Raw genomic sequence first — 25,100 nt, forward strand, 5'->3', positions numbered from 1 at the left:
AGTTTGACTTGGAAAGTAAATGCACTGCAACATTCCGGGGGTGGAGAAGTGTTGTGCAGCTTTTTAAAAGGAAACCATTTACTTTAAGATGTTTACACACTGAGATTTCCCGTCGTAGATCCTAACTCGAATTTGTTTGAGTGAGAAAACATTTTAGGTGAATTCATTATTCATATACTATATTAAAAGCAGATCTGTTGAATCAGAACTTGGATTGACAGTGGTGCTGTGACAGTATGTGTGTGTGTCCGTGTGTGTGTGTGTGTGTCTCGGCCTGTTGTTAAACACTAACCTTTCATTGATCTGTATGATAATCTGTTTGTACAGTATAACATGTGTTCACAGGCTGAGAGCAGTTTTTGTTGGAATTGCACGTCCACCCTTGAAATAAATACATAAATATATTAAATTTGAGCTTCTATAAATAAAGAGATGCATGTCGAGGAAGAGATCAAATCCTAAATGAATCTGCGATCTCCATGGCCGATCCTTGTGCAGTGTAATATTAGACAGTGAGCGAGAAACAGCCATCTTAATTAGTGATAAAATATACATTGTCTGAGTGTGTGTGTGTGTATATTATCATAGGCTTTTAATGTCTTTGTCAGTTTTCATACTGCGGCAGGGTGTGTTGAAGGTATGGGGGGGGCGGGGGACTAGAGATTTGGAACTAGTACATAGGCTCACAGTCGAATTATCTCCAGCTACTTCTGCCAGGCAATGTTAGATAAGAGCCACCTTGTGTATTGCACTAGATGAATGATTTATCAAGTCGAGATTCTATTATGTGGTGCAGAATATCTTTGTTGCAGTGTTTAGGTGCCTCATAGCCACCGGTGTCTCCTGTAGTTGAGTCCCAGCTTATGTAAAACAAAGAGGTGTTAATGTGAGAATAACCCAGAAAATCCCAGTCCATGATACTGAACATGATGTAGCTACCAAATCATTAACAAAGAAAATCTGATTTGTGCTTTTCTGTAGCCTGCTGTTACCTCAGAGCTGCATGTATTGTTCTAATTTAATGTGTTAACCATAATTCTATGGGCCATTCATAAAGTATTTAAATCTATTATTGATAACTACTCCGGCTGTTGAAAGCTGGTACTAAGGGTCAGCAGATGTAGCCCGAGTGTCTAAATCTTTGATTTTAAGTGTATTATTTCAGAGACGAGAGGGACCGACATATTATGTACATCCTAAATGTTGGGCTCTGATGCTGCACCATCTTGCACATGATTATTCCTGCACATAGCTGACCCTTGTTAACCTGTGGCTCATGTGCATGCAGTAAATGAGCGTGCATAGACGAAGGGGAAATGTTAACTCACTTACTGTTTCCCCACATTATCAGAGTATTAGAAGCTGACGTGAAGTAATAGGTCAGTGGTCATGAGCCTCTCATGTTGCCGATTTGATGTTTTTCTTGTTTTTCTTTATGACTTTGTGTTACCGAATGAAAGTGGTAATGTGCTATTACTCTTTCCATGCTTTGAACCTACAGTGTATATAATTGTGAGGAATTCACCAGTGAGAGAATAGGGACAGTGTTTTTTTTTGTTTTGTTTTTTTAACATATAAAGACATCACAATGGTTTGGTCAAAAATTGTCATTACTCCTCTGATTGTTCTCTTTTTAAATTACTATTTACACATGTCTGTTGCTACAAAAGTACGACGATGCACTAGGGCCATTGTTAGTTTAACAAAAAACTCTGACCTTAAATTTAGAAACTTTTAACAAAAAGTAAAGTAAAAATTTTTTTTGATAAAAACTACAAAGCCATATGTGAGTGAAAGTGTATTGCTATGGGCAAGTGGATTTGTAATGTTCTTTTCTTTGAGCTTCAGGATCAACTCACGATATGTTACTTTCAGAATTATAATGTGTATCTTATTTTCCACATGTTTTTGTCCTAATAAATGAGTAGGTCTACAGTATGTCTCACTTGCAAAAGAGACTAATAATCTATATACCCAGTAAAATGTTGTTTTTGTTTGTAAATGTAATGTAAATGACGTTATGTCAGAATATACACGTATGTTTGGCAGGAAATCTACTTTCTAATTAATTAATAATTTAACCAATAATGGCCATAGTCCATCATAGCACAAGCAGTTGTGTGTTTTATCTTTGCTGATGTTTGTCTCTCTTCATGTGTACAGGTGGCTTAAATGCATGAGTTGATAATGACACTATAAAATGAACGATGATAAACCCAAGAGTAAATGTACGTAAAAGTCAGTAGTATTGAACTAACAAGTAAGTCAAGTGCTTGCAAAAGACCCAGTCCCATTAAGTTAAATAAAAGCAAACATTTAATAGTTATCAAAAGAACATTCTTTCCCTTCCCATTTTTTTTTTTAATCCAGACTTATGTAGGCCATGTCCTAACATTGAAGATGAGTTTCTCTTCTGTACCATGAGCAGAGCCAAACAAAATCTGTTTAATTTCCTTAGTGTTTTCTTTTTAACCTGCTTGTTTGGTGAAATCCGCTGGTTGTTTGTCTTTCATGTTGTGCTGTCTCTTTTGTTGGTTGTCTTCAGTCTAAGATGCAGGTCATGACCATCAGCACAGACTCCCATTATGTCCTCTGCACCTTAGTCCTGACAAAGAAACCCCGCCACCTCTTACTTATCTGTGCTTTAATATGATACATATATATATTCGTTGTAGGGGATAGAATCCCCCATAAAAGGCCCACACTTCCTTTTTATTCTTGGTGATTAAGACATGAGCACTGGTTTGCACGTCACGAGACTCTGGCATTTTCCACCTCTGCAAATCCAAGGCCCAACCACCTGCAACAGAGAGAGTTAACAAATTCTAAGAACGTGTTCCAAGCCTTCATTTCTTCTGAACCACTTCATTTCATTGCTGGCATTTTAATAGCAGACACATCTTTCAATTTTTTCCCACATTAAGTTGTATGTAAAATCAAACTGACACAGAACGAGGGTTGAGCTCAGCAAACGAAGCTATTACAAACATAATTATTTACCGTGGTTAGAGAGAAAATGGTCAGATCTCCACATTGGGGTCTGTGAATCCTATTTTCCCCTCGTTCACGAGGACAGGTTTCTCCGTTCTCGTGTGCCAAACAAGTATCTGGTGAGGAAACCGTGTGGAAACACAAACAACAGTAGTGTTAGTACATGCTGTTCCATTAATGCGCTCATTCAGTCTTCTCTTCCTTTGAGCTCCCACTCTTCCTCATGATCCAATAGCACATTCTGTAAAATAACATTTCCTTAGAGTCTATTTCTAGAGTGGAAATATAAAAGTGGATGCTGACAAGATATACATCTGTTTACCAGTGATCCAACGTATGATCAATATCTAACATATGAAGCAACAAGGTCATCCATGTTGTGCAGTGCAGTTAATTTAATATGTCTTTTCCACTACATCACAGATTATTCTGTTTTTAATATAAAATGACTGTTGATCCAGCCACAGAGTGCAGACAAAAAACACCCAGGAAAAAGAACAGTGAAGGGAACGGGGGAGGGGGAAGACAGTGTCGAGCTCATCTCCCCTTTCATCTCATAGTAGCATCATTCATGAATTACGAATAGATGTTCGAGATGTGCCAGGAGCCCACTCCCACTTTGCTCAGGTGTGAAATGAAATAGGTCGTTGAAAGTGACCACACCGCAACAAAAGTGGATTTCTAATTATTTCAGTCTGTCATTACTGACTCTCATTAAGTTCCACACTTCTCACTGTGTGCTCAATTCTCACTTTTCCAAGTCAGTGACCCATCAAAACGATTGTGAAATTATTATTATTAGGTGAAAGTTAAAGTTGCGCTGCGTTGCTTTGCTTTGATGAGGCCTGAAAAACAATGACAATCAGCGTTCATCTCATCAATAATTGGCAAGTAAACTCAACTGAACTTTGCAGACGTTAACATGGCGTTGCTTTAAATGACACTTCTTCAACATTTTGATCAATATATTTAATTTTTTTTTCAGCTGCAGGTTCAGGTTAGATGTCAGAAGATTGATTCTACTTTTATATCTATAGTGTGAAATAAGAATCCATGAATTAGCACATATCCTATTTTTCCCTGCATATTATTGCTGGAAGTACATTCTTTACTCTTTTCATTCACTGGAGTGAATCTCATTATGTTTTTGTTTATAAGTAGCGCTGTTGTTTGTATCATCAATGCGTTGTCAGGGGCATAAAACTCCTTCTTTATTACATTGTGAAAAATAGACAATGGATCAAATTCCACTGTATTTTCTTTACCCATAAGTTTTCAAATTGTAGATGTGGCTTATTGTTAGTGTGTTTCCCAGCAACTCATCTACAGCATATAGTTTCTAACCCCATCGCCATCTAAAAACTGTCTGGGGCCCAAATTATCCAACTTTGTTTTGCTTGTTTCTGACACAGTTAATTACTTTTTAATGATGAATTTATTAACTCTTTGAAGATGAAACCCTTTGGTACCCTGGGGTTTGGTGCTCACTGAAATTCCTCCCAACTTTATAGTTAAATCAAGCTTCACATGGGCTAAAATGGGTCAGTGTTGAGCCTCCATCATTAGTATCATCTAATAATGTCCTGTGGAGTATCTGCTATTTGCAGTGTTGATTTTATCATCACATTCAGGACATGTAATTAAATATTTGCTTCACTGGCTGCAGCAGGTTTTATTCCTTCAAAATCAGTTTTAGTATTCCCACAAACAGTGCTGCTCCAATCAATCTGCCTGGATAATCATAAAAAGAGTACCTTACCTTAGTGCAATTTGCTGCTTTAGGCTCCAGGTCATTGAGTGTGACAAGTTCCCGGAGCAAACTACTCTCCTGGTAGCCTCCCTTCACCCCACGAAGCTTAAAATATGCCTGTGGCTTGATGAGGATGAGTCTCAGGTTGATGGCAAAGCCAGCCATGTCAATGGCAAAGGGCCGATGGGGGTCGAACACCGTCTTCCAGCCGTAGACCTTTCCAGCTGCATTGACCTTGGGGGACTCGTACCGCAAGCCACCCACAAAGGCCACAGGCCACACCGAAACTTTCCTCGTCGATCTTATCTAGAGAGGGGCGAGTCGAGAAGAGAAATGGAGGAGGCGAGAGAGCCGATTAGTCATCTGAAAAAGTCTACATGACAGTGAGACACAGCATTTGAGCATCAGCAGCCATTGTTACAGCAGAGTGTGGACAGAGGGTTTTTAGAGCTGCTGCTATCATTCATTCTGAAAGATGGTGAATATTGACCGAGCCACTGTGCCGTGCAGCTGACGCACTAGATGAAGGCAGACCTCCCTCTTTCTCTCTCTCTCTCTCTCTCTCACATACACACACCAACTATTATACAGCTGCCCTACAATGAGCTAATTGCACACAACCATTTTTAAAGGGCGTAAACATGGACAGTGCCAAGAGGGTTTGGAGGAGCAAAGCCATTAGAGCAAGCGGCTGCCGTCGCTGGTTGGCTGAGATATTTTCAAGGTAGAGCTCTGCCATCCCTCTCTTTTTTTTCTTCGTCCTTTAATCTTCCAGCATCAAACAATCTTGCCTCCCTTCTCTTTCTCGGCTTCTCAGTGAGTGCCATTTGCTAGAGCCTCTGCAGTCATAAAAGGTAAGCTTTATAATGAGGGAAGAGTAAGGTTCAGAAACAGCAGCCGTTTAATCGAATTCCGTGCAACAGAAATAATGATGCGCTGGTGGAAGGTCTTTTTTTACAATAACCAGTATGGTTGAGGACGTTAACACATATGCAAGCATGCAGAAAATCTGTGTGCATCCTATACTTGTTTGCGTGTGTTTTTTGTTCATAGCGCATATCTTGTCCAAATGAAATGCAAATAGCCCTTTGCACCTGAGCTGCATTGTTGATCCGATAAGCTGCTGTGTGGTCAGTTTGGGGGGGATCAGAGAGAAGCAGAGTTTGAACAGCACGAGGCTGCCTGCTAATGCCACTGTGCCAGGCATCCAGAAAAGATTTGGCTGGATCACAGGTCTTAATGACCACTGGGTGTTAATGGAAGAGAGATCAAGTGCTCTTATGCTTGTGTCCATCAGATTCTGCCGAATCTATCTGTGTTTGTCTTTTTTCATCATTCTAGCGGATGATGTTACATTAACATAAAGGCAATGGATTAAGAGTAAACAGCTGTTACAACCGCAGGAGCTTCTCTCACAATCTATCAATTACTCCAGTGTCACCTGTACATGTTTCCCTTTCACACAGAGGTTTGACTTAAACTAAAAGGAAGCATTAATCAAGATTTTCACAGGAAATGTCCAAAGGCTTGTCACTTAGGGGATATAGGGAATTAGAAACTTTCCATGCGAGTTAAAGGGAATAAAGTAGACATTTTCTAAATTGAAGGTTGGGTAAATAACATATTGTTGCATCATCTTGCCTAAAACAATCAGATTGAATCAATTCAATATAAATGCTATTCCTCAATAACCGGCACATAGCATGCTACTTACTGCAGGGTAATTGAGGCCACACCCCCCTACATGCACTGTGCATCGCTCCATCACATACCATGGATGTATTACAAGAGTCTGGCTTTCAGATAATTCTTTCCAGTGGCCACTCTTGGTACTGCATCAAGACATACCCATGCTGCCCTATTACAAAGATAGATAAATAACTATTATTCCCATGGTAAGTTTCCTAATATTTAGTGCTTTCATGGAAAGTTTCTAGAAATTTACTGGGAATGTTTTGCCTCTTTGCAACCCCAAATACTAACAGCAGCACAAATCTCTCTTTTGCTGGCAGCCAGCGGAGGAAATGAACCAAATCAACATGCAGCAACGTTGTGCTTTCCCCGTTCAGAAAGAACTATGATGTGATTCCCCGACTTTTTTTGTTTATTTGCTGTTTCAGTTTGTTCAGGCGAGCCTTTCTTTTTGTTTAAACTATGCTCACAGAGAGGAAGTGTCTATGTTTCAGAGGAGCAGCATAAAGTAATCACTTTAAAAGTTTAAAGGAGAGAAACAAAAGCAGGCATTCAGGAGCATCCATCAGACTTTAAGGGTGCCGAGAAGTTCTGTGAAAAATAGTACGTGTCCAAACAATATGCACCGGGCTGATTTAGGTTTCAGGATTTTAGTTGAAATTTCGTTCTTCTCCTATTCTCCTATTCAGAAATGCAATTTAAAGCCCAGTACAAGCACAATCCTTCTATATTTCAAATAGATTATATAAGAAATGTATTATATATCTTGCCATATGTTAGTTTGCCGTCAATCAGGAACATTGGAGCTGAAACAAAATTATTTTTATCAAGCAAAAACATTAAAACACTGTGAAAGTAATTTTTGTTTCAAGCGTCTGGAATTTTTTGTCAGACATTTGGACTTTTGGTCAGTCAATGGCACAATGTCATGTTTGAGAGTCCAATGTGATGACAATTGGACTCTCCACTGTGGAGAATAGATGGAAAGTATGTGACATTGATATCACAACTCCATAGTCACTGCTGTTCCTTGATTGCAAGACTAAGATCTGGCAACAGCAACGTCCTCCTTTGCCAACATTTGCAGTCACCAGATGTAATGGAACGTTGTTATAATTACAACTGTTTCAGTCAGGACATTTTTGCACTTGCAGACTACTGTGTGAAGTGATCTGAAGTGTACTGTGCTGGTGTACTAACTACTGCTTCCTCACTGCTGCTGCAGCAGAAACATGAGCGTGGTCAGCAATTACGTACCTACTTTTAGGCTTAATTTGTGTGTCAGCTGAAAAAAATGTAATATTCATGTCAGACGTGCAACAGATTTTGTCAATTTGAATAAAGCGGAGCTATTTTTTTCATTGTTATTACTATAAAATGTATTTGTAATGTCTATGCGTATTATATTATACTTTGTCTGTGCTTCCCCTGAGGCAGTTGTTGGTCTGTTCAAAGAAAGTGATGCAGACTTTTTCACAGCAAACTGTCAGCCTATATAAATGATCACAAGCTGTAAGCTGTACTCTCCGAATCAGAGCAATATCTCATTTTAGATTAGCAAGGGCAAAATATTCAAGCTATTTTTAGTGCATGGAGCAGTGCACATGAATCTTGCATCCACGTTTTACACTGAAGGACTCACTGATATGGCTACCTGTGTTATAAGCAGAATAACTCAAATTCTGAGTATGTTTTCCAGAAACTATAACACAGTTTCACTCAACTGTTTGCTTTCTGTCCTTTGAGTTCTCCTTTTTCTCTCATTCCTTTCCTGTATCTTACTCTTACCTCCTTCTGTCTATCTCTCTCTCTCTTCCCTTCTGGGCCTTCATTCTGACACATAAATGGGCCTGTTGGAGGTGATGGAGGGTCTTGGGGGAGACGGAGCACTTCAGCTGATTCCCAGAGAAAGGTAATGACAGACCCTGTCAATACCTGGCGCTCCATTTACTACAGGCCCTGTCTGCACTACTAACAAGGCAACAAGGCTAATACGCCGAGGACCCAGACCGTGTCCTCTCAGGTAATTCAACTTATGTCAAGATGAATGGCCTGAGATGTACTGATTACATGCCCAAACTTCACACCAGCTTCACATCACTGACTCTGCTTGTTAAGAGCTAAGAAATGCTTCAAGTATCAGAGAATTTATTTTTCAACCTCCTTTATATAATCTGCCACCGATGTCTGCAATATGTGGCAGAAAAGGGCCCATCTATCTATCTGCCAGTTTTCAGTGTCTCAAACGGAATAATTAATCACTGTTTGCACTACTCATTTGATTTTTTTTGTTTCAAGCTCAAGTGGGCATCACGGATGTGGCATTTAAAAGGCAGGCAGAGCTTGGACATTTTGTAACTGAAGCACAGATGGCGAAAACATGAAAGTGGCGTTGACTCTGTCTCGCCCTGTCAAGTTTGGAGGCAACTGGATAATGGCAAGAATCGAGTCAGAACTTCGATTTGTGAACATAGTCTGTGCATTTAAAAGTCGGACTAAGACAATATTTTGGTTTTCTTAACGTCATGTAAACACATTAGTCCGACTAAAATTGAGCTAGTCATAGTCGGACTAACATGTTTGTGTCATGTCGTGTTTGAGCAAAACATGTGACCATTTCACAATGCTCCAGTGTATCCACCGTAAATGTCATAATTGCTATGGGACGTGTGCTAGTAAAATGATCCCTCATCCTCAGTATGTACTATCTAACTTGCTACTGTTCTGTTACATGCACATGTCCATTAAAATCAATGGGGGTTGAGTATGAAATGATTATGAATAACAGAACAGCAGCAGTGAAGTTGCACATCAGTACTAACCTCCTCAAACAGCTCCAGGCTGTAAGTATTGTCATCATCAGCAAAGTAGACGATTCCAGCTTGACTGTTGTTAGCGTTAAAGGTCTCCCTCAGCCACCGGAGGGCCAGATTCCTTTGCATGGTCCCTCTGGGGATTCTGGGGTCACGAATGTCACCCCGCAGTTGATAGTTTCTGGGCGTCTCTACATTGAGGTGAGTGTAGTTAAGCCCAGTTTCTCGAAGGAGCCGTGTAACAAGAGGCGTCCTCCTTTGCGAATCCTCCACCAGGATCCAGTGCAGGTTGGGTACATGGAGGAAGGTGTTTGCTAGCCGCGTCAGCTCTGCTTTCTGCACCGGTCGGCTGTATGTGGGGGTAATGATGTGGATGGTAGGTAGCACATCGGACCAGGGCGGTGGCCGTGTATACACGTACTCTGTCCTCACCACCTCCACTATGTACTTATCAGAGGCACAGTATTCCTTGGAGTCCTGCGCCTGGCCACCTGCCTCCCCCCTGCCCTCGACTCTATCATCTGCAGAGATAAGAGCACATGTAAGGTATTAGTGCAAACTTGTGCTGTCCATTGTATATTTGTCTCAGGGGACTTAAACCCAATGGGGGTAAAGTGTACCTGAGAGCTGGTGGTGGCGGATTGTAAGCCTCTCTGGAATGATAAAGATCTCTTTTACTAGGAGGTGACAGGCTGCAAAAAGTGAAAGCACCGTGAGAGGATCACAAAGCCGATGGACAGAGAGACAGCGCAAGGAGGACGAGAGGTGAGAGGAGCCCTGCTTTCCCCAGTGTTGTCTTTGGGTGTTTCTTTATAAAGACAGAACATGTGGGTATTTGGATCCAGCAGATATGCCTTTTTTTTGATGTTGAGATCCACAACACATTGCCCTGCATCCACTACCACGTGCCACTATCACTTTCCCAAGGTAAACATAGCGTTGCATTTTGCTCCACAAGTGCATCGGCATGTATAAAATTGCTGGGTGTTGCAGTTTGAAAGCTTTCGTTTACACATAATGTTTTTTTTTTCTTGGCAAAAGCCTTTTGTTTGCATAAAATTAGATTATGGTTCAGGCTGTAAAACAACTTACTGTTATTTAAGGGCTCACTTAAAATGTTGGTTTACATTCTTGTTTGAAGAACAACTGAACCTGTACAGCACCGAAGGCAAAGAGCAGGTCAGGGGCTGTTAAAAATGAAATGGATGAGGTTGTGTTGCATATGACGAAACATGGTGCTCCACGTGTTTATAAAGCACTGGAAACTGGTGGTGTTTCTGTAGGTGATGTACCCCACAGACGCATCACCTTATGTTAATGATAAAAGATAAGTAGACACGTATCATGGAGCATCACAGTTGCACTGCCATCATGTTACGACTGCGATTTATTGAACTAATTCCAAAAACAGTATACCTTCATTTACACATTTATAAACATAAAGAAACAAACAGATTTTTCCCTTAAAGTGTACTCCAGTGATAGGGTTGTGATATGCGGGCCCTGTTTGTTCACAATGAATAGAAGATGATAATAGAATAATGAACACAATTCATTTTTAAATTGTGCCAGAAAAAAAAAACACTGGCATTGTTCTGCCTGTGCTCAAGTTTCACCTTCAACACAAAGAGGATTTTTCTGCAGCGTGTAGATTAACACAAAATGCTGATGGCCAGATGTTCAACAGAGACTGCCAGTGAGCCTGCTGCCCAGAAAGAGCTCACACACAAAAGGATGCCACTTGGCATAGTTGGGTCAGGTAGTACTGGGAGAAAGGATAGTATATGTATTTAAATTTCTTTGTGTATCACTGTAAAATAAAATAAAATGACATTATGCATTTATTTGTAGCCACCTTTACCATCGAGGTTGTGGTGAAGCAAATCAATGACGGGCTAAGCAGATACTATTTTTAGTGATCATACAACCTACAACACCAAATGATTTAAAACACCTGGAAAAAAAAAAACATCTGGAACTGTTCACTAGTCCAGACTGCCTTGGGTCATTTGTGTAAACCTGTTTGGTTAGTTAACCCCTTGTATGTGCATTCATGACATTATTGGGCTCTATTGATTTGCTGTCGCACTAATTTGGGTTTGTTTACTCTGCAGCCTACTTGACATTTTGTGCTGCTGGTTTGTGGTCCCCGGGGGGATGAAAGGAATGCTCTTGGGTGTGTATTATTGATTCAGACTGGTGTTGAAATGTGTGATGAAGGCAATCAAACGCGCACGTTATTTTCACGTGGGAAAATGTTTAAAAAACGTTTTCTGCATGACCATGGAATATGAACCAACCGTGAATGTGGAGTACAATTATTTTTAGCTGAAGGAAAGTAACACAGCTGTCCATTTGATATGAATGGTACGGGATATTATAAAAAAAATAACCATATGCGACAGTAACTTGACTGAAAGTGTTATTGAGACCGAATAAAGCTGAAGGTCTTGGCCAGTGAGTGCCTGTAAATCAATGGCTTGTTGTCTAAAGCTGAAGTGCAGTGTTATGTTCAAGGACCCACTGCAGGTTTGATATTGTCTGTGAAGTACAGTGCAGCACAATACATACCTTTGCGGATGGCGACAAATGGAGCGATAGCGCTTTGGTGCCAGACAGTGATGAGCAGAGTCCAAGGTAACACAATCAACACAATGGCAAGAATATCTCTTCTCTTCGGCATCTCCAGGAGTGGTTATTTGGCTTGGCATTACCTGTAGAAAACAATATTGAAACATTATCAATCTACATTTTATAATGTTCATTTCACCTGGATATGATGGTCTTGCTGAATCTCAGTCATTCTCAGACTCTTATGCTTCTATTCTAATTCAGCAAGTTTCTCTTTTTCTAACAAAAAGTTGCAGCATAACTCATCCCAGAATGAAGTTTGTTTGAGGAGTTTCACTTGTCCACAGTGAATTTGACAAACACGAGGACAAGACAGCAGTGTAGAAAAGAAATACTTCATCACCAGTTAAAGTCCTGCAGTTGACAGCATGTTAATGTGCAGCGAGAAGCAGCCTCATTCAAAATGTCGTATGAAAGTTTCTAGTCATAATTACTGTCTTTAGAAACAGCATTTTAAACACCGAAAGACAACCATATTGATAACAATGCTAATGAAAGTAAAACAAAAACAGTGACAGAGATTCAGTGACCCTGTTCCAGAGGTATCTGCATCATACAGCCTTACTGAAATACATAAGGATTGAGGCAACGGAGCTACGTTTAGACAGAGATTAAGTTAAATGAAAACAGATTTATTTCAAACTAAAGCTCAGCGTGTCAACAAGTGACACAAGTTGAGGCCATGAGGCTCTGTCAATCCAGTCACCTCATTGGTGCCATCTCCTGAGGAGCGGGATGTCACTTTTTGCCAAATGGCAGGAAACGATGTCTCCACTCTTTGACTCTTACGCAAATCTGCACTTTCCTCTGAGTCCATATCAGCTGGTTCAGGTTTGTATTTATTTGAGAAATCTCATTTAAGCATGCAAGAAATTAACCACTGTGAGAATCAAAAACGATCGGTTGTCAGACTGCAGAGACTTCTCGAGATCATGCTTCTGAGGATTGACATCACTTTGTATGGAGACAGTAACAAGAAAAGAATACAAGGAACCATCTTTGATGGTTAGTGTTGCTTCTGGGGCAGTTGCTTTTCATGACAGAGAACTCTGGTGACAAACACATAGAGAAAAGAAAAGATAGATTGAAAGGATTTACAATGGCTGTTAGGTATTGTTATGCATGCAAGCTTCTGATTTCTGCACCCTTTCTTCCATACACTGTGATGGAGAGCAAAACAGAAGGAAACAGTGTATAATACAAGTGCCTGCCACACTCAGGCCAGTGTAAAGTCTCCGAGCCAAATATCTCACAAAATGTAAGGGCCTCACAATAACCTCTTAACTCTTAACTCAATAACTTGTAGGGCTGAAAATGAGCAACAGAGAGCAAATTATGTGATTGTCTGGGAAATGCAAATTCCAAGATCTTCGGCTCACAAAAGAAAATTAAAAAGACTGGTTTGTCCAAGATCCTAAGGACAATCACTTGGCCAGATTCAAAGAGTGCTGCAAATCAATAAAAGTGGATCTGGATCTTTCAAGTTTTGCACCTGTCTTTCTCCTCGAGAAATCCATGAAAACTCCTTGAATTTGATGCCAACCACAGTGTGGGAAGCCTGAATACAGTATCTGGGGACTCTATGATGACAAGTTGCTGCATAGATCATTATTGATGTTGCTGTCAGAGGCCCACAAAACAGTTTCACCTAGAGGTGTCATTAAAAGTACATTTTGAATCTGCAGCCATTGATTTCACCAGGCTTAATTGCTTTTGAAGTTGGTTAGCAAAGCGCAGGGGATCTGTCAAAGGTTTCTCTGGGGTTTTATTTTTGCACATAGTCCAGGCTTTGGATTTAAAAGCACAGATTCATCATCACCAACTTTAATAAACGAAGGTGCATCTTTGAGGATAGCTGTTAGCGTGAATGTTTGTAGTGATCCTTAACCTACTGAAAATAAAACGTTTATTTCATCAATTGGATTATCAAAACAATCATTTAAAAGACATTACACATGACACATGACTTTAGCAATAAGCGCTACATAGATCCTTGTAGTTCCATAGTTGTTTTTTCCTACCTACATCTGTGACCCTTTATTGTGGCTTCACCTAGATTTAATATAAGGTAAACCCACAAATGTTAGTGTGAAAGACACTTAACAGCAGTACTGTGTAGAGCAATTACATGTCATCAAGACCAGGGTGCACCAAGGATTGGATTGGTTTGAGCGTTTTATGAGTGTCTTTTCTACACAAACTAATTGAACTCATCTGAAGAGAAACTGATGAAAGTGTTCTTAGAATAGAAGTCATACAAATATCAGGGATCTTCAGGCTTGCGTTTTCACTAGTCTGGATGGTGATTGCTGCATCATGGTTTAAATCATATATCAGTGTAACAGTGCAGTGTTTCTGAAAACAAAAAACACCACAAATAATAATAATACTACAATAACACTATGCACTGAACCAAACTGTACCACTTGGTGGAGATTGGTCTTTAGCTTATACAAATAATTTGAAGATGATTTGTTTCTGCCTCCCTTGTTCTTCCCAGGATGCTATTCACATCCAAGGCTTAGGTTCAATGAAAGGTTACATCAATCCAATTCACACCTGCCATAAAGCGAGTCTCAGAAATTGATCTTGTCCTTGACAAGCTAATAATAGCATAATGCAGGGAATGCAGCTATGGTATTAATGCTGTGGCTGCTTGTAAGATTAAGGACAACTATGTAGTTTAATTCAATTCAATTTTATTTGAACAGCGCTGATTTATAACATACAGTCACTCAATGTCAAGCCCTTACAATTATTATGGTGAAACCCAATAGGAACACAATGAACAAGCAACAGTGGAGATAGAAAAATAAGATGCTGACACTCTATAGCCCCTTTTCCAATAGTGCGGCGTGCCTCACCTCGTCACGGCATTGTTATTTTGCGCATCCATTAGTGATAGTACCTGGTACTTGGAACTGTTTTTAGTATATGTTCTGGCGAAGTTCCAAGTGAGCTGAGGTGATAGTATGTGTGACGTTGCCAGACTGCCGGCCACTAATTGGCAAAGACGTCCAACACAAGAATCAAAGCAAACAATGCTGGACTATAGATCAGTTAAAAAGACTCAACAATCCTAAAAACGTGCGTAAATCTCCGCCAATTACCAGTCAGCAGCTGCATGAAAGACACCGTTTCATGCAGCCGTGTAGTGATGACTCTGCCCACGTTGAGGAGGTACTATACTGTCATGGAAAACCAACCAAACCTCATAGAGCCCGAGGCGAGGCGAGCTGGGACCATGTAGTGGAAACACTGCATGTGTATGGAGTGTCTCCCTTGCAGACACTCTGACACTATGCCACCTGCTTCGACTGGTTGGGGTTGACGGTTTACAATTGTGTCATGTATTCTTTAGGTTTCCTTAAATCATGGCGATGGAAACTAAGTGCAATGGTAATGACAAATGATAAATGAAAAAATAAATACTTTAATATTATCATAAACTGTCCAAAGCATGATTAATGAGAGTTTGCTGAAATATAATGTTTGTTTACTCATTCTGCTAATCTTGACAGCACAATCACTGTAATTGCTGTGAGATACAGTCTGTGCAGCAGCCAGTGTGCAGTTTCTCAAGCTTGATTTAAATGAAGACGGCTGTTTTATTTCAGGAAAAGTTGAATAAGCCATTAGCTGTGAGCATTGGCCTTGATTGATAGCTCTGGTCTTCGCCTAGATCGTGCTTTCTCAGCAATGCTCAAAGATTTAAGAGCGCCAGTCTTCAGACAGGTTCTCTTTTGCTGAAAACTCCAGGGGTTTGTCAAACACACCCTGCCTTCAACGTCCTCTGAGTAATTTACTGTTGTGCACACCTAAATGCACAATTCCAATGTGAGGAGCAAGATGTCGCTTCTCACAGCTGGCTGAGTTCACTGACGTTCCACCATGACTGCGTCCTGAAACTGAAACCTGGACATGCTTTGCTGTATCAGCGCATGCAACTCAACAGTCGAGGGAGACTTTAGTCTCCTTTCCACCAACATTTCCAGGATCTTTTATTACCAGGAACTTATTTACCGGGGGAAAATTATTTACAGCGATGTGTGTGGTTTGTGTTTTCACTGCACCCCAAAGTTCTTGTCACAATCAGAGTGTTAACACGGCAGTGGATTGCTTGATTGTGTTTGTTTCCCAAAACGTGTGCAGCTGGGTTACAAAGGAGCTTCGGGGGGATGGTGTGTGTAAATCAAGCTTCAAAATGGTTTTCACCGACATCAGAAAGAATTTGGAGGATTATAGTTAGGATGATACCCTTTGGTATTACTCCTGCTTTGGCTTGCTTTGTTTTCTTTTGCTGATTCTTTCCTCAAACCAATCAGGAAAAAAACCCAACACGCTAATACAGGAGGCAAAACGATGATACAAGATGATGTGGAAGAACCTGGTGTAATATGCTGTGTGTCTGAGGACAATGGAATTATCTAGGGACAAATAATAATGGAGCACTGTGGAAATGAGGAAGTGGGAGAAGACAAGAAAAGTAGAAGAAGTAAAAATGAGCTAAAATAACAGGACCATTGCAGGAATCAATAACACTGTCTGATAATGATATAAAACCTCTCAGCTAATACCTAGATCTTGTTAGCTTTTAGGACTTCTAATTAAATGTAATCAGTCATGCGGCACATCCCATCACACACACCACTGTTGGCTGGAACAAGGAGTCACTTGCTTGTTTGCATTAAAAAGGGAATGAAGTCAGTGACACTAACTTCATTACCAGCGAACGTGATTGCTTTCAAAGCGGTGACAATGATTCAAAGCTTCCTTTCAAACATAAACAAAATGGCACTGCACCATTTTTCATCTTTTTCTACGGTTTATTTCAACCTCACCTCTGATCCAAGAATCCATATTAGAAGTATAAAACTCCACTGATGAGTCAGCGTTCATTCTGAACCGGATGTGCGGGCCTCACAGCTTTTGACAAGTGAATGCGAGCAGTCGGCCAAATTCAGCAACTGAGTCTCTGGGTGAGACGTCCATGTTTCTCACTCATAAAAAGCTCCATGTCCTCGGGGGCTACAGGCTAGCTAACATTTTTCCTTATGTCACTCTATCTCTGTGTGAAAAGGGCTGTGCAGGTGGGAGGATGTATGTGTCATCCATTGCTTGTTAAACTGATAATCTGACTACAACCAAGAAAAGTGACAGCACAGAGATGATTACAGAGGATTGACTGGATGAGGAATCTCTGGAGCTCAAATCTAAACTGATCTTCAAGTTAACTGTAATATTTACAAATTCTTATGGACACGTTGCTGGTCAACTTAAATGATCAGTGAAATGAAAAAAATCTGTGATAGACTTGACTTTGACTTTTACTATCTGTAATTTCTCCTTGTGTGACAAACCTCTGTTGCTTTATGGTCATAGTTTAAGAATGCAGGAACTACCTTGCTTATAACTTTTTTTTCTTTCAACAAAAGTTGAAACATACTGAAAAAAAGAAAGAATCAAAACTAAGACACAACCTTCATATTTTAGCATTTTCACATTTCATTTTTTTGTTATTTGTACCAGAGTTTATTTCAGAGGAAACAAAGACCAGGTAACTCCTTCTTTGCTCTGAATATCAAAGATGCATCGGAGCCACTAACAACATTTTAAAATGTTGACAATGTAGACAAAGTGTTGAATTGGCTTCAGCTGTGCAGTTATCGGGCAACTGAGCTACTGAGGTGATACCAGGGCAGGGGTGTGTGGAGGGAGAATGATGACTGAAGGTCAACGATATTCTTGTCCACCTGTTTCCTGTGATGATTTAAAATCATTCAGCTTTTTTTCACACTGTACACTGAGGAGCAGCTTGCAGCCTTCTGATTAGGTTTTGAATGATTAAGGCTTAATTTAGCAGTCAGAGGCAGAAGAACTGTGACTCAGGACTTTGGACTATGAAGGACAACATTTAACCTCTCAGTGTACAGCCTATCAGATTCTATTAGGAGAAGAAGACAGGTAGCTGTGAGTTGTGGTTTAGACCAGGGTTTACCTGCATGTTTTAGATGTTTCCCCTGCTCTGACACAACTGATTCAAATGACCAGCTGATTATGACCCATTTATTTGAATCGGGTTTCGACTGTCTCATTTCACACAGTGCATGACTCCCATCTCCTCCGTGAGAGGACCTAGACCTTGGGTTGAGACACAGCTACTGTTAAACATGCACACCTGCAACAAACACATATACACAAGGAAAAGGAAGGCACGACCCCAGGGGCTGTAACACTGAGGTTAAAGAAGGATGGAAGAATTCAAAACAATAGTATTATAGTCTAAAGCTAACATGAACCCAAACAGGACGAAGCCCTTAAACACAAAATACAACAAATGTTCTATAAATAATAAAATGTAAATAATACCACAACAATGTGTGTGTTTACAGTACAGAAAACCTGATACAAATAATATTAAATCAACAAATGACATTAAATCAATACAAATCAGCCTTCGGAGAGTCTTCAGTAGTGATTCATGGTTGTTAAACAGCATTTATTGTTATTTATTTAATGTTTTGGTCTGGAGGCCATTGATTTCACCCACAATGTGACCTCCCCTCATCCTATATAAACAATTGTATTATGCCGGTAATGATCGTTCCGCAGGTTGACAAACAGAAACCTTGTTACGACTTTTACTTCCGCTAGATAGTCAAGTTTGATCGTCTTCTATATGGTCAAAGGTCGGCAAAGGAAGCTTCCAGATTGATTTGATCATTAAAACCCACCTCCTGAGTGGGACTTTAGATATTCAACTCTCTGCCGCACGTTCCCTCTTCAAATCTTCCCTGTGCTTGCTCTGCTGATTCCTGAGTTCAGGGATATGGATTTCCCTGATGAGAGATTTCCCAGTACCGAAATCCACTAATTTTATGCCCTTGTGGAAGGAAAATAGATACAATTATGAATCTGATCATTGCTAATTAAACCTGGGGGATTTGACGGTGGAGCTGACAGTATAGCTGGGCTGGGGAGTAATTGGTGTAAATAGACATTTAACGTTAAGAGACAGGATTAATCTTATTTTTTGGTGAGCAGAAAAGTCAGTATTCTGGGATTAAAGATAGAATTCTGAGAAAAAAGTCTTAATTCTGAGCAAAATTCTGAGATTAAAGTCAATTTTAATATTTTTTTCATGGAATTATGAGTAGCCTCAGAATTCACTCACTGCTATCTCCACAGCTAATGCAATCAGACTGCAGATGCATGACACACAACAAGGATCGGTCGCAATATGTGTGTGCGTGTGCTCGTGGGGGGTGATATTAGAACATCTTCGATGGTTAATCATTTTGTGTCATATTAGATTGAGTGTTTTGAATAACATGACTCATATACAGCTATGAGGAATACGAGAGCTGACGGTTACCAGTGATTATATGAAAAATGACAAATGAGGACACCACTAGCCTCAAGCAAGATAACTCAAGATAACCAGTGGGCAAAATAAGTAAATGTTGCGATCAACATGTCACAACTGAGTGCTTCTAAGGTGTCAAGATGTGTGAAGTGTATGCTCAGCAGAACCTTCCCCAGGATAAGAAGGGGTTTTAAGACAGAGGCAGTTAAACTTGACACGTAATAATTATTGAGTCAATGCACATGTCAGTTTGCTCATATCCAGCTCTGGTATTTTCTTAATTTCATAATTATTCAGTGTGTTGCTACAGTGCTGTATATGGTGTATGCTGATGAAATGCTTCCATTAGCATATATACAGAACAAGCTGCCAGTTAAATATGGCGCCCAGGAGACAGGTCATTTGTGGTAGAAACTCGTTCAACTTTGTAATCACTTTGTTATTATTCATTATTTCCCACGCTTACCGCACACATGAATCATTTGTCTTCATTTGCATTCACATTATCCTGATAGAGGCTTTAATCGACCTGTGGAAGAGCTTATTTTGTTACTCATCCACTGGCAAGATGTATAGACATTGTCTTTGATTAAGCACGTGGTACGTAACCATCTCCTCTTTATATTGATTTTTATTTGTCTACCACGGACCCTCTTGTGAGCATCTAATAAGTTTGAAATGAATATCATCAGCAGGTTATACCACGTGGTACTTCTTGAATACCACCATAAAAGCATTGACATTTAAAGATCTGTCGTAAAATGTCAGACAAGTGATGATGTCAAATGCAGGCCTAATGAAGTAGCACGTTAGCAAAGTTGTAAAAACATTGCACCCTTGATATTTCAACGCAAGCTGTTACATGGCTCTGATGTCACTGGCTCAACAGAGCAACGACTGCCAAATTAAAGAGCATATGACTAGCATATGGGTTAATGACTAAAGGTGCAATGCCACTGTTTCTGCTGAGATTTTCGGCTTCATGGATAAGTATCCATGAAAACCTAGCTGTAGGCCAATGACATATCTAATAATACTGAGGGAAAGGACCTCAGTCATTGTCGGACTAAATTAACGTCCTTTTCATCTAGCAAGTTTAAGTGCTGAATAAGAACAATGTTTTTAAAACTATTCAATGAAAGAAAAAAAAATCATCCTCCTGAGCTTCATGTTTCTCCACCTGTATTTTTGCTAAGCAATGGTAAAATGACTGCTGGGTGCCACACTGTAGGTTATAACTATAACAGAACAGGTAACGAACCCAGTAAATTAAATCAATGATCAAATCAGTGAGTATCACTTATAGGAAAGATGGTGTCCAGCATACAAGGCAAAGGCAAACGACAAAAACTGTAGGCTACACAAGGAAAAGAAGGCTCAAACAGCTGACATGAATATTCATGTCAAACTTGTGATGGGTGGGACAGGGCAGAGTTGTGTCTAATAAAACATTTGATAATTTATAGTGATCAAACAGGCAGGAAGGTTGTCTGGTAGAGCAGCTTATTATCCAGAAGATCTATCTGTTTTACGAGAACGTGTACAGTTTATCTTATAGTCATTTCACAAATGCACCAAATAAAACACAAAACAACAACTTAAAGGTCGCTACTGTTCACGAGAAGTCTCTGATATTAAAGCAAGGGTACCACATGCAGGTTATACACTTGTGAAAGTCACAAAAGTGTGTTTTCTGGTCTTAGAGACAACATTGTGTGCATCGCTGAGGGATGCTACCCATATATGAACTACATGGGGTGTGGAGTTAAAACATTGCTTTCCACATTCACTGTATCATTGAGCCATTCCTGCAGTTTCCAGTCCTGTGTCCCCCAGTGACACTGTCAAACACATAAGTCCATGCAACTTTTCTCTCTAATATGGGGATCAATAGCTGCTAGGCTGAAGATAATTGCACTATATCTGTCATAGGATGGAACCATAGGAACCTGATGAACGGCTGGCTGAAGAATAGCTAAGGTCACTCAGCACTGTGTCCATAATGAGTCCCCATGGGGATTCCACATTATATGTGGAAATGGCTCAAATTAGGCCACCCAGTTGTAAAGTCCCCAGGAAGAGATAGTGGCACAATTTACTAAGAGTGTGGGTACTGGATTAGACTAAACTACGATCAGTTTTTTGTTTTTTGTTTTTCTGATTAGCATTCAGTCAATCAGTTTTTATCTGTTGCCTTGTTGCACTTCTTAAATTCTGCTGAATGCACAATGCAGAGGACTTCCAGAACACCTTGTTCGGTGTATGCTTCTCATCTTAAAGCACGGTGACACTATCAGTTGCTTTGCAGACTTGACATCAGATGCCAGTGTATAGGAAGCGGTCTATAGATTATCATAAATATTTTCAGCTTTTGGTAAATCCCCATTCTTATTTGTCACTTTCACTGTATTAAAATCCAAATAATGACCAGATGAAATTCATCATGATTGGTAACCAGTCAAGTGCCATGTGTGTATGACCTCTCTGAGGCCATCATGTCATCATGACTTTGATGAATGTGTCGCTGAAGTCTCTGGTTCTTTGACCTTTTGCACAATCATTTCTACTTGGATGGATGGAGTCTGAACATTTGGGAAGATGAAAGGTCATTGGCTTAACAGAGCCATTCATCTGGTTATAATAATGTCTTATAATGTGTGTATGTTCTCTCACATTACAAGATACATTAAAGTGTTTGAAAAGGTTTCAGCTAATCATGTCGCTCTATGTCAGCTGAGATTGGCACAGCGGGTGGATTAATCAGCGCTGAGGAGTAACTTGCTGGTGCTTCAGCTCCCCCTGGAGGCACCAAAGCGCTTTCATGATATATTCAGTCTAATCAGATTTTCACATTATCATTATTTTGAAAATGTCACCAATTTTATTATCAGTAATTTGAAATTACACATTCAGTAGGGCCAGCACCAGAAAGCACCAATATTCCACCTCTAAATATGGAGGTAACCGCTGCCAACGACACTGGGGTTCTGTATCCGAATCTTCCGAGCCAATCTTGCACTTTTGGTTGTAAATATGAAGAGAGTAACATCCCTGGATACTGACCCTATTATTGATGCTTTTGTCCTCCACCACACATCTGTGAAACATCAATTGATACGTGACTGGTGTTTCTTTTTCCCCATGGTGATGGGCTTCATGTTGATTGTGCTATTATAATATGATGAATTGGTGTTAATTACCATGAGTTGACCATGGTTTGACGATGGTATTTGTCTCAAATAGCAGTGAAGCTTATAACAGATACGTTGACATGTGTGGGTCATCATGCGTGTGGACTTCCTGATGGCTGTTTGTGCTCTGATTATGATATTGAAATCCACATCTATTCATCTATATCTGTGTTTGTGTTTTTTTTTTTACATTGCGTGATTCGTAAGTTAGAAATACGAGGTTTGTGACACTTGAAAACAAACATAAAAGTTATGTGGCCACACACACATTTCTTGCGTATGCAGCTATATCTCAATGATGAAGCACCCCCTCAGGCTTACCCGGCAACCTGGTCATACAGTTAACCTTAGTCTACAGAATTCAATAGTTGCGAGAAAATTACACCACGAAAAAAGCCCCAAAAGTGAATTGGAACACCTTCAAGTGTCAGATCACAGGTTGCTGTATTAACCCATCAATCAGGATATTTTCTTCAGGCAGATGTCACTGCTCTTACTGTCGTCTTCATATTTCTGCCAGTTTTGTATTACTCTACAGTTTGTCATTCACTGTAGAAAAACAGCAACATGACTCCCTGTTGCTGTCACTGTTTGCTGTGTCTGATTTTCACTTTACAGCTGCCAGTATGATGTATTTGTCATTTTTTTTCTCCACAAAACTGGACAACATAATTTGACTGGCAATTTTGCACCAAATAACTCTAACAGTTTTCTCAATGTTGGTTTATAATCTGCTCTTCACAGTTTGCTGAATCCCACCTATCTGGTTCAATGTTGTTCAGGATTAAAGGTCCAGTGAGTAACATTATGGAGTGTTTATTGGCAGATATTGAATATACTACCCATGTGTACGTATGTGTTTATATCAGTGTGTAATAGATTTTCATAACAATACAAATAATACTTGTTTCACAACATGATTTGGTGTTCTGTGTACATACATCCTGCGTCTGCTGTGTTTGTTACAATGTGCAGTGCAACTCCTCAGCGAATGGTCTTCCATTCAAAACCAGGTTCACTGCTCACTGAATAATTCAGCATTCAAGAGGGAAATTGTAAATGACTTTTCATTTCAACAATGAGATTGCGAACGATTGCATCATGACACAACACCTTTACTCTTTCTAACCTTGCAATTCAATAACAACGTGTGAAAAAGCTTTGCACTCTACAGTCTCCACATTTTGCCTCCCAGTTTAGAGCAAATAGTTGTCTATCTTCCTGTAAGATACAGTTTAAAAGAACTGAAATTATTGCTTTTCTTGACATTTACATAGTCGTGCCAATTACAGATGCCAGTAAGTGGTTTATTTCAAGTTCAAAGTTCTGTCTCAGTCTAAAAAACATTCAGAAATGAATAAACTGAAACACTTAAAACACTTAATCATGAATGGCAGCAATTTGAGTGCTTGCTCTGAATGAACACAGAAAAAGAACAAACATAACCGTAATTTAGTTGAAAAAGCCAACTAGATACTGATGCATTCAAGAGTCTCCTAAAACCACCAACATGTGTGCATTAATATCTTGGGAGCTGCTCATTTCTACACAATGATTATGCAGCATGCTTTTTAATTCAATCCTTAAAGGTACATTTTGTAGTATTCCTAGGGATGTATGAGCAAAAATCGAATTTACTATCCATATAATGAACACCTGTGTTATTTAATCGCTGTATAGTAATTATTATTGTATAATTTCCATAGCGTTTGAATAAGCCATTTATAATAACATGGTCACAGGCCGCTACCGCAAAGTCATGTTTCTACAGGAGCCACACAGGGTCAAACCCGACAAACAAAACAAGCGTCGCTTTCCTTGTACCGGAAGTGTTCGTGGCAGACTCCGGAAGATAACAAGAGTAAACATCGATGTTACCGAGTGGAGTCACAGTGGCGCGCCCCTAGTGTCCACACCTTAACCACTGTATACATTTGGTATGCTCATTGTTTTGTTCAGCACAGGCAAATATTTATTAACTATCCAGGTAATTACTATTGATACAGGATGAGGATTAGCATGAATGCTTGTTGCGGCCTGGGAAAAAACAACACATGACCTGCTTAGGATATTTGTTAATGTCCACTGCAACACAAACAAATCAGATAATCATCAGGTTTCAAGAAAGCCCCAACTTAAAGCCAATTTTCTGATTGTGTCAACACTAATAACATGAATTTGCCTTGAATTCCCTGTGAATCAGACTGTCGCCATACTCAAAAGAAAAGGCTTACCAGGCAACCTGGTCATACAGTTAAGCTTAGTCTACAGAATTCAAGTGTTGCAAGAAGATTACACTATGAAAAAATCCCCAAAAGTGAATTGGAACACCTTAAAGTGTCAGAGCACAGGTAACTGGATTAACTCATCAATCAGGATATTTTCTTCAGGCAGATGTCACTGCTCTTTCTGCCGATTTTGTATTACTGTCCAGTTTGTCATTCACTGTTCTTTGTTACTCTCTGCATCTCACCATTAGATGTCACTAATTACTTACACATACACACTGGGTATTAACTGTACATCTAAAATCTCTAAAGATTTACACACACTGCTACATAAGATAAGATAAGATAAGATAGTCCTTTATTTGTCCCGCAGTGGGGAAAATTACATTGTTACAGCAGCAAGACAATAAAGATAAAGATAATAAATAATAAACATGC

At 39.7% G+C, this 25,100-nt stretch overlaps 1 protein-coding gene across 2 annotated transcripts in view; it reads right to left on the bottom strand.

The window, feature by feature from the left end:
- Positions 1-1,630: 1,630 nt before the first annotated feature.
- Positions 1,631-25,100, bottom strand: part of LOC122773430 (galactosylgalactosylxylosylprotein 3-beta-glucuronosyltransferase 1-like) — a 56,010-nt gene continuing 32,540 nt past the window's right edge. The window contains exons 3-8 of one of the 2 annotated variants that reach the window (XM_044032122.1): positions 11,818-11,960; positions 9,867-9,938; positions 9,256-9,767; positions 4,751-5,047; positions 3,001-3,107; positions 1,631-2,800 (exon numbers count right to left, since the gene is read on the bottom strand). In XM_044032122.1, the coding sequence (XP_043888057.1) occupies positions 3,021-3,107; positions 4,751-5,047; positions 9,256-9,767; positions 9,867-9,938; positions 11,818-11,929 (1,080 nt within the window). In that variant the 5' untranslated portion in view covers positions 11,930-11,960 and the 3' untranslated portion in view covers positions 1,631-2,800; positions 3,001-3,020. The remainder of the gene's footprint in view (positions 2,801-3,000; positions 3,108-4,750; positions 5,048-9,255; positions 9,768-9,866; positions 9,939-11,817; positions 11,961-25,100) is intronic. The other variant, XM_044032123.1, reaches the window with a different exon arrangement.

This window comes from Solea senegalensis, linkage group LG8 (assembly GCF_019176455.1).
Source record: "Solea senegalensis isolate Sse05_10M linkage group LG8, IFAPA_SoseM_1, whole genome shotgun sequence".
In the NCBI taxonomy this organism is placed as follows: Eukaryota; Metazoa; Chordata; class Actinopteri; order Pleuronectiformes; family Soleidae; genus Solea; species Solea senegalensis.